Source organism: Chanos chanos, chromosome 5, assembly GCF_902362185.1.
Source record: "Chanos chanos chromosome 5, fChaCha1.1, whole genome shotgun sequence".
Lineage (NCBI taxonomy): Eukaryota > Metazoa > Chordata > Actinopteri > Gonorynchiformes > Chanidae > Chanos > Chanos chanos.
The window spans coordinates 19816946-19827617 of record NC_044499.1 but is presented as its reverse complement, the minus strand read 5'-3'; the positions used below and the strand labels follow the sequence as shown (position 1 = coordinate 19827617).

At 39.9% G+C, this 10672-nt stretch overlaps 1 protein-coding gene across 1 annotated transcript; it reads left to right on the top strand.

The window, feature by feature from the left end:
- Positions 1–8404: 8404 nt before the first annotated feature.
- kcnmb2a (potassium large conductance calcium-activated channel, subfamily M, beta member 2a) lies at positions 8405–9956 on the top strand. The gene is made up of 4 exons (XM_030775973.1): positions 8405–8457; positions 8591–8779; positions 9138–9333; positions 9672–9956. The coding sequence occupies exons 1-4, from the start codon at positions 8405–8407 to the stop codon at positions 9954–9956; spliced, it is 723 nt and encodes a 240-aa protein (XP_030631833.1).
- The last annotated feature ends 716 nt before the right edge of the window (positions 9957–10672 follow it).

Genomic DNA, 10672 nt, shown 5'->3' with positions numbered 1-10672 from the left:
GTTCCGCAGTTGGGAGATGATGACACATTGTGAAATTCAAAGGTTTGTGAGCTTGGGGAATCGCTCAGATGGTAATATTTGGAGCAAAATGTAGAGCAATGAGATTAAGCATGCTAATCTAAAGTAAAGGCATGTCACAAATGAGGCTTCAGTGTAGCCCAAACACACACACACACACGCACAAAGTGACGTGATATATCCAGTTTTCCACCACTGAGATCAGTTAAAGAGTTTCTGAATTGCTAATTGAGCATTACCTAGCCAGAAACCCATATCCCAATGATTCTCTCATCCAAATGACTGATTATCTTCCACCTGGTGATTATTCACTCAGTACACATCTAACTTCATCCTCTGAATCTTAAAACAAATGTCTCTCATGGCATACTGGGTCATTTCCTTATTTAGGTGATTTAGATGCCATAATATTTCAGATCTCAAGTATTCCCCCGCCCCTGGCAGCACCGTATAGGTCATGAATCATAGAAACGAAGGGAACTCTCTGGTGTCGTCAGAAGTGATGCATACATTCAAAGGTCTGTTCATAGGACAGAGAACAGTGCCTCTCTGCACTCTCATCTGTGTGAAATGAAACACATCTGTCACGCTCAAGATTATGCAAACATTCCTCCATGAGAAACCGTCTGCTTTTGTATGCAGGATATTTATTTATTTCTTATTCTGGATTTAATCATGGTTAGGTCATTTATCACAGTTACTCCTACTTATGGCTGCCATATTGCAACCACCTGAAGTAAGATGCCTCACTCAAGGTTACAACACCACCAATCAGAGGAAGGGGAGTCAAATTTTAATCTGCATCCCATGGTCCCTCATACTGGATTTAAATGGGGATCCAATCCATTGGAGCAATGTAATGAGGTCCTACATCTTTATGTATAACACCCCGACAAGCGTAAGCTTTTGCAAGGATTGTGTAGTGCATCAAAAATCTTGTCAAAAAAGCTATCCAAAAACAATAATTATATGAGATACATTGTTTGTGGTGTAATTACAGTGCTCAAACCCAAGTGCGACTACAAGGGATTGAGTGTTAGTAATCTTCAGTACCAAACTCAGCTAGCCTTTCAGTAGCTCTTAGCAATAACAATTGCTACAAAAGGTTACGAGATAATCATCATAGGGAAAATGAAAGATGTCAAGCATCTATCTCTCTTGGTCAGTGGTGCTCAAGAATCTGTGTAATTGCGGCACTGAGGCATACAATACTCTACCTCAAAGCAGGTCTGTTGCTTGTAAATAGTACAGGAAACGTAGTGTGGAATAATGAGCATTTGGCTCTAAATGTGCCTGAGAAATTGTGTGCTAGACTCAGCCACCTTGACTGACATGCAGTGTACTTTGTAAGCTTATGAAAACATGAGTGAGTAAGTATTCAAATGGGAAAGGACTTAAAGATGGGAACAACCCCATACAAGATATTTGCATTAACTCATAACACATTTACACTCTTTAACTGGGGAAAAATGGAGAGGACTTTTGTCACAAGAGAAGTGGAGATTAACAGCCTATGAGTTATGGCTGAGATCTGCCTTTTCTTTTACTTGGCAGTTAATTACACTATGACAATGTAAGTTTATTTAGTACAGTATGCACTCTCTGCCAGTAACCATGTAAGTGGTGCTCTTTCTGTCCTTCTGTGACACAATATAAATTGATTTAATTTGAGTTCCAAACTATGGATTTTCAAATTTTTCTCTTTTGTCCTGTAAGTGAATAACATACACCAAAACATACAGACATATACCACATCACAACAGCATCAGCGTCATATCAAAGACATGAACTCTGTGCACTCTGCCAGGTCATATTGAGGATGGCAGGGTACAAATGGGAGGCCGTTTCTGTGTGTGTGTGTGTGTGTTTTTCTCCCAGACTCTGCGCCCACACAGCAATCCCTTTATGGCTAAGAGGAAATGTAACTCAACAGGGATCCTCATCTGTGTACTCATGTGCGAACACAAAAACAACACACACACACACACACACACACACACACACACACTTTCTCATGTCCTCTCAGTTAGTCATTTGTGCAGAATAATATCCTGGCTCTAAAATAACCTTCCATCAAAAATAGATCTAAAAAGGACAATATTCTTCCATCTATCTAAAAAAAAAAATCCCAAAGCAAGGGGGGGGGGGGGCGCTAAGGGTAAAGCCCACTACAATCATAAGAGAAGCACTTACACCCGTATGCTTATTTGGTACGAAACGTACTAACAGAACATCAATAAAAGGCCTGATATTGACGGAGCAATAGGCAGATGTACAAACCTTTCACCGATTCATTGTTTGCCTTGATTAATCTGAAGCCAATTTCCTGAACTACCTCAATACACAGACACCCTTGTCAACAAAGCTACTGTTTGCTATAAGTGAAATAAGTAATTTAAAACCAGAACACTGAAGGGGTAAGAGAAATGCATTCCCTAAGCCCACATAGACTTATCGTTCAACTAGGCCTCATTATTCTAAATAAGCATAACACCAGACATGAGTGTGTGTGCTAGGTTTTGGACAGAATGCAAAAATGAGGTCATCACATTCATTTGACAGCACTAAGCACTTCCAGCACTAATAAATGTAATTATTGTGAATCAATATGCCATTTTGGTAATGTGGTGTTGCTTTGTCACAACTCAAACAGAAGCCAAATGTGCTGCAGATACATTCAACAGAGCCATCTTGAGCCCTACATATGAAATTACAACTCTGGACTTGGACCTTACCCTGTGTGCAATACTCTGTCAGTCCATGAACATTTCCTCATTCTTAATTTTAAACTATTTGTTTATCATACAGGAATCAGTGAAGACTGTATGTCCTTCATTTGTTATGGTCTCTGTATCATATTTCAGAAGGACTGTCTTATCACTTAAACTCTAGAGTTTGTTTCCAAATCCAGCTAGTGAAGAATTTTGCCTCTGCGTATTTTAGGTCTATGCATGGTCTTTAATACCTGCTCTGTCTAATCAAGGACTAAATAATTAAGTGATGAGTTGAATCAGGTGTGTTAGAGACGTCAGAAACGTTAGCAGTGGGCCCTTAACAGAAGGAGCAGACATGGCAGATGCAGCTCCATAACAGGGATAAACTATATTCCTGTTATTTTAGTCCTTACTTGTAAAAATATGAATGTATCTTGCAGTAATGACACATGGGAATCCACAACATTGTATATAAAATGAAGGCGACGTTGACTTTTTCCTTTTCCACAACCCATCCTTGTCATCAACATCAGTTTCATAAACTACCTGACTGACTTCTGAGATTGGACGAATTTGTTTGGATCATAAATTGTTGACAGCAGTGACACCTGGTGGTGTAACTCAGCACCGACTCAAAGTTTAAAGGCTTTAATGTACGGTAACCCGTTACAGTTTTAATGAAACCAGTCATAGAAGCCTCGTGTGCATACTGACGTGTACGAAAATAGCGCAAGCTACTGGAATTACGTGAGGACCTCTATCTTATCTAAATGTCACTAAAGTCAATGCAACGTTTGTATCACGTGATATGCACATATGAATCTAGACTATCCTCATAAATATTTACAGGAAGTTAAACGTGACACATTGACGCGTACGGAGAATGTCCCTGAAATATAGAAAATATTTGTGAGATGTGTCAGTCCACCTGTACAGAATGCATAACTGCATAAAAAACGAAAATATTTGTTTGTTGGTGTGTGTGTGTGTGTGTGTGTGTGTGTGTGTGTGTGTTAGGTTGGGGGGGTGGGGGGGTATAGTGTGCTTATAGACAGTTGGAATCTATTGTATAGGCTGCTCAAATTACACGCTAAACCATGTCAGACATTTAGGTACTCATCTTAAACCAAGGTGCTGTTGCTGCTTGTTCTGTCCTTTGTCACTCTGAGGTCCTGAATTAGCTCGGAGTGGCACGTTGATCGCTCGCTTTTGATCACACTACTTTGTCGGGCAAGTTTAATTCATTTTTACTGGATGATACGTAAACTGTAGAAAGTACCTACCATTCATTTAGACGCCAGAAGATTCGACCAGTGGTTTGATTTTATGGAAGATGAGACACAGGTCAACTAATCAAGGTGAGCAATGGTGAATGATTATAGCGCCAACGAGTAAAACACTGCACGACAATAGTAATTAGGGTGAGAAAATAAATACATAAATAAATCTGTCCGACAAGTAACGGCAAAATTCAATATGGTATGTTTCCCTTTATCAATATTAATAAAATAGTCCCATCCTAGCCGATGTGATTCTGTATATATATAGGCATACACGCACAAGTTCGCCTCACCATGAGCTGTCTGCCTACTCGACTTCAAAAAGGCCTGGTTGTAATGAGACATGTGCCTTTTTAAATACAGAAACCTTTGAACACCTGGTCGCTGGGAAATAATCACGAAGGAGACAAGGCAGAAAATACCTCGTGGTGCATTCTTGGGAAATGGGCCGGCAGATACCTAAGAGGCTTGAAACGACTCGAGTGCACGAGGCTTTAAAATACGATGTCGCTTACAACAGGTGTAAATATTGGTCATTATTTTCAGGCTCAGCACCTAATAAAACCAAGAATGGAACTGTAGGATCCCCTGTCTGTCAGGCAAGAACTTTCTTTGAAGCAGTCATCAAAGAAATAATCAATTCTTATATTTTTAGGAGGCGAGCTTGGCTCAGATTCTGCTTTATTTTCATTTATTTGGCAGAGCAGAGGTGTAAATTAGCCAGACACTAAGCTTCTGACGCAATTCCAATTAAGTCTGGGGCCAGCTATTTTTTAAACAACCTTGGACAGCTTTATGGGGAAGTGACGTACCCAGTTTGACAAGAAAATGTTAAGACTGCTCATCAACATCAACTCAGACAGCAAAATTTACACAGCGTTTCCTCACCTTATCAATATTTCAAAAGTTACTTCACACCACCAGTATTACAGAGAAGCTGGACAATGAAGAAGAGATACAAGAGGGGAAAAAAGATACAAATAATATAAATACATATACAGATATCTGGATGTATAGATACTGATACAGGTACTGACACAGATACTATAAACACGGCAGAAAAATCATCTTAAATTCCCCTCAGATACCAGCAACCTGCAGACATTTTTGCTCAGAGTATAAAGTCCTTGCATAAGACCAGATGAGATTAACCACTCTGTGGAATCTCTCGGCGTTTGCTCTCTCACATCAGTTTGTGAAGTAACTGAACATTGGTAATGGAAGGTGGTGAATTCTTGCACCGGCTTGCATTTTCAGATTCACTGTGCTGTGAAGCTTCTCTGTGAGCTTCAGAGCCATATATTTGGCAGAGTGCTGTATCACTGCCACCGTTGTGCTATGGAACTGTCCAGTCAGCAAAGATCCAATTTGATTCTACTTGTGATTGTCCTCCCCAATTCATGGTTTTAGAAAGTAATACCCTGCCATAAATATTGATTATCGCTGAAACGCTGTCGTCCAGCTGATGTTACAGCACGAAATACAAATTAGTCACAAACCGCAAAAAGCAAACCAGACAATGTAACATGGCAAACAGCTTAGAGTGCATTATCTCTCTGCTGCCTCTGGACCAGCTGTCAAGTCAAAATCAACCGAAGTGACCAGAATGTTCTGAAAAACCGACTATAGCAAGTTATAACTTTCAGAAACATTTTAAGAGGTATCATGACATGTTCACGACAGGGTACAAACAACTGTTAGGAAGAAATGTAACCCGATTATGTCTGTAGCAGTTCCCTTGACTGGCTGCCAGTCAGTCACCTCAGTAATAGCGGCGGTGCAAGGTCAGGCTTTGGGGAGTGGGGACGAGGCAAGCTAGGCTCATTCTGTACTTCATTAGGTAGGAAATAACTAGCCACTGCAGTTTCTGCTGCAGGCGTGTGTTTAAGAGAAGCTACAAATCTGTCAGGCCTCTAAGCGACCCTTAAAAGCCTTCGGCAGGAGTCCCTTTCCCAGGAGGAGAGGGACGAGGCAGGCAATGTCGACGAAGCGTGTTCCTTAGACCTCCTTCAGGATTGCACTCTGGATTGAACTCCTCGGTAAAGGTATACAGAGGAGCTTAAGCATGCACATTTAAGCTCATTTATGACTTGGTCTTGATTAGAGGTATTAATCTGGAAGGTGGAAGCAATAGGCTGTTTTCAGGAGCATTTATTTGTTTGATTCACTAAGACGTTGGTATTGTAGTGTAAATCGGAAGTAGTTTTGGTGAGAGGGTTTTGAAACAGTGTAATGCTTCTTATAGTTTTATTTGTGTGATATAAATGGTAGTAAAATTCATAATGAGAAAGTGGACTGGGAAGTTTTTTAAGTTGTTCATTTCAAGGGTTCAAGAGACAGTTTTGCTTTCTGTATGACTGTAATGTCAGCAGCACCCACAAGTGGGATAACTTCAGTCTTTCAAATGTCTTTCTTAAGTGTTGCAGTGCAATATTCAGTATTGGTTGGGGCTCAAGCCAATATATTGTGCTACTCATGGAAATTAAGACCATTGTTTGCTTTTGTTTTGTCATTCATCATCATCTGGATCAGACCAATTACTTTACTATCTGTATTAACACTGTACTTTAAACCACCCCTAGCACCCAGACATTTTAAAAAGACCTGATTCCACAAGCTTAATGTTTACTTGTTAGGAGAGTCATTTTCTTGTCTGTCATCCCAGATTCATTTTGAATTCACAGAGTTCCTGAGCCCTGGCAAAGGGCTTTTGTCTTTGGAAACAATATTGACGAATGCACGTAAGCAGCAACTGTAAGCGCAGTAAATCTTTTTCTGTTTCCCAATGCCCCTGGACCCAGCAATCTCTAAAGTGGAGTCTGATCGACCCTCGTCCCCCTGGACTGACCTTCTAATGACCCGCTCCTCATAACTCAGAAAGAGTATTTACATCTCATTTGAATATGCATGAGACCACACTCTCTGAATGAATGGAGACGAAAGGCACACTGCGGAGTGTCAATGTCTTGTTTTGCTTTTTCCCTTCAGGTTGCACTCACTGAGAGAGCACTATGAGTTTGTGTTGACAACGCGCTCCCTTTGTTTTGTCAGGTATGTCTTTCATGATAACTTTATTATGTGCTAACACAAGAGGCATCTGTAGCAATCTATCATGCTGTCTAATTCTTTGTGTTCCTAATGTTTCTGATGAGACTTTTGCTTAGATACTGAGTTACTGAGTTGGCTGAGGTACTTTAGTTAGTGGCGTTTCAGAGTGTAGGTTGAAAGTAAAGGATCTGTTCCAGTTTACTATTTTTGATCAGAAAACAGAAACCAAACTAGAAAGAGGGAATTATTTCTTCTGCTCAGATAAGTGTGCGATGTTAGTAAGAACTGAGAATCTTTGACTGAAACGTGTTAGCTTTCTTCATGCTGAAAAACCATGCATCAAAGGTAGGATTGTTTTTTCAGTTGCTTTAGTGTCTAGTTGTTGTTGTTCCCATCTACCAACCCATTTATATCATCATCATCATCATCATCATCTGCAGTTGGTCACCTGTGCTCTTGCGCTTATGCTCTATGCTGCTGTATGGTATTTATGAATTGTCCATTAGATTGTTATATAATATTATGTAATGTTTTAAATTTAGTCTATAACTAATGAGCGTGATACTATAAAAGAGGAAGGGTCTTATTACTTTTACTCTCAAATTTATTACTGTCAATCCTATGATTAAGTTGTATTAGAAAGTGGGTTAATATTTGTTTGATTATTTCTGTTATTAAATCCCCTGATAATACTAGAACTGAAATACTGCTCTAATTAAATTTCATGAAAGAGAGTGGATGTTCTCAGAAGCAAAGCTTCTGATTTTTTGAGTGGTTTGTTTTATAAATATTAATGAGGCTGGTTTGGAGAGCTTGTGGTTTGTGTGTATTTAGATCATAATTCATCACTCACTGCCTGTGCTGATATTGGGAGATTAGCACTACAAAGGCAAGGAGCTGAAGAATAGACTGTGATAATGGATAGCCCTTTTTTGGCAGTTATCCAAATTATGAATATATCCTTCCTCCCATTAAATCAGTTTAGTGTGAGAATTTTAATGATGGGGGGTGGGTGAGGGGGTTAATGATTAAGCAGCTATGACAAAATTACTCTTCTTGGCTGTCAAGTTCTCTCAGAGGGTCAGACGATGGATGTGTACAAGCACAGAAATAGTGTCAGCGAAGCCTTTCTTGCTTCCATTGATTTTAGTGAATCCTTAATGTTATTTAGAACAGTAACAACACTGTAGATGGGAGATGATCGGTGTGAGAGGACTGAGAAATTAGCGGGCGGCAAAAACCAAAAACTTCTGTATCACCTATGGTTGGTTTTTCTGCAGGTCATTCAAGAACTCTTTTCGGACCCCTCCCTCCAGCACGCGTTACAGTGGGACATCAGGAAAGATGTTCTTTGTGACTGGAACAAAAGCTGGACAAAGGGCAGGACAGGAGAAAAGGTACAAGGAATTTTACATAACATGTCTTCTCTGCTCGTATCTCTCTCTCTCTAAATATATGTATTATATATATATATTATATATATTTATTAGATAGATAGATAGATAGATTTTGATAATATGGTCATATCAGTATACTTTTGGATCTCAGGACAATCTACCAGAAGTTCCGGGGCTATGAGCTAATGGATAAGAAGAGAACAGAGACGGCCCTGAAGGCAGGGGAGGACAGGGCCATTCTGCTGGGCCTCAGTATGATCCTCTGCTCTGTCATGATGTACTTTGTGCTCTGCATCACCATGGTGCGCTCCTATGCTGAAAGGTGGTTCTTTGCTCCTATGCAAACTCGCCATCTTTTCATTTTACTTTTATTTTTCGGGACCCATAGCTATTGTTCCAAAGAAAGACACGGCAAAAAAAACGAACCAAAAAAAAAAAAAAAGACTTGGATTTTGTGATTTTTTTCTTTTACATATCAAAAAGCTGAAGTTTTTCTTTGAATTTAGGAAAGTCATTGAAGTGCCCTCCTCTGAATTCTTCTGGCAGTTGGTGTAATGTGGTTGTTACCCTGACATAGCCCAGTTTTTTTATTAAGGATTTATCTTAAGCCTTAAGCATGTATAAAACATTACAGCTCTGAAAACATCTTGTCTGTGTGATATTTTTATTGTGTTACCCAGTGTATGGACAGAAGAGAGCATATGTATGGTGTTAAACTCCACCATCACCATGGAGATCAACTGTTCATACAGCTGTGGCTCAGACTGCTGGAGGAACTCTAAATACCCCTGCCTGCAGGTCTATGTCAGCCTCAACGCCACAGGCCGGGTCAGCCTCTTGTCCCACAATGAAGAGTCACAGGAGATGACTGCTGAGGTGGGGCTCTCTGGTATTGGCTCTGAACTTCTTGAAAAGAATGATGTTTTTTCATATCTCCTGACAGTAGCTTAGATATTCTGAGGACTGTTTGAAAGAGAGAGATCAATGAATGGTGCTTTCTTAACAATTCTATTTGTTCAGACCATCAAAAATCAGAATATAACAGAACTATATTTCTGTGTCATTTTGAATAAAGGCAATTAAATGTGGCATGATTACCCTGATTCAGAAATCTATGGCATTTTATTAGAATCATCACTAATACATTCTTGTAAAAAAAAAAAAGAACAAACTTGTAACATGTTTTGATAACTAAATTAATTTATTTCCCGCAGTGCTTCTATGTGCCAAAATGCCAGAAGGACCATGCGGCCGTCCACGCCCTGATTCTGAACATCTCCGAGCGTTTGAAGTCCCACCAGCAGGTCACATGTTACTTTGATCCCAGTGAACAGCGGGATAGCGTGATCCTGAGCCGTCTGTATGGGAGCAGTGCCGTTTTCCATTCGCTCTTCTGGCCCTCTTGCATGCTCGCAGGGGGCGCCGTCATCATCGTCCTCGTCAAACTCACGCAGTACCTCTCCATACTCTGTGAGCAGATCGGAAAGATCCAGAAGTGAAACGGACGCTTCGGCATACGCCCGCGTCTAAAATCCCAAAGGGCTTTGTTTCGTCTCGCTGAATGACTCTGACGCCCCTGGCTGCTGAAGATGCGACGTGAATTGCTTTTTAATGCGATCTTCCAACTCGTAACTGTCATGCTGCAGACTCTTTTCTTTCTTTCTTTTCTTTTTTTTTCCCCTTTTTTTTTTCTTTTCTAAAATTTTGAAGAAACTTGTACTCAAAGGAGCAGTTTAATCAGGACAGACAGTTTTAAGGTCCTGAGGAGTTCCCTGACATCTCTAAGCTGTTCTTTGGCTTCTTTTGGCACACATAACAAATGCAGCTCTTTAGAAACAAGAAAACATCCCATTACTGAATCACTCCAGCACTCCACCCCATCCAAAATCTCGATTGCAATAACAAACATATCTTCAGGGACACTTTACATTTGTACCTCTGTCTGTGCAAAACTGAAACTATTTTGTAGGTAATAAAATCACTTGTCCTGACATTCTTTATTTTGTCAGTCCAAAGTCAGTCCAGATGAATATGCCATGTTAACGTGTCATTAATTAGTATAACTGTAGAGGACATCTCAAGCATATGCTTGAACTAACATAAAGGTATCTTTCTTAAAATGTATATGAAGCTAAAGACCATTGATGTTTGACGTATGACTGGAAAATAAGCAACTTTTTTCATAACAAAATTACTCAATTTTGTACTCTCACAT

Coding starts and splice junctions, on each gene's coding strand:
- kcnmb2a (XM_030775973.1), top strand. CDS start 8,405: ATGTTCTTTGTGACTGGAACAAAAGCTGGACAAAGGGCAGGACAGGAG. Junction 8,780..9,137: donor GTGCGCTCCTATGCTGAAAG/GTGGTTCTTTGC, acceptor TGTGTTACCCAG/TGTATGGACAGAAGAGAGCA. Junction 9,334..9,671: donor CACAGGAGATGACTGCTGAG/GTGGGGCTCTCT, acceptor TATTTCCCGCAG/TGCTTCTATGTGCCAAAATG.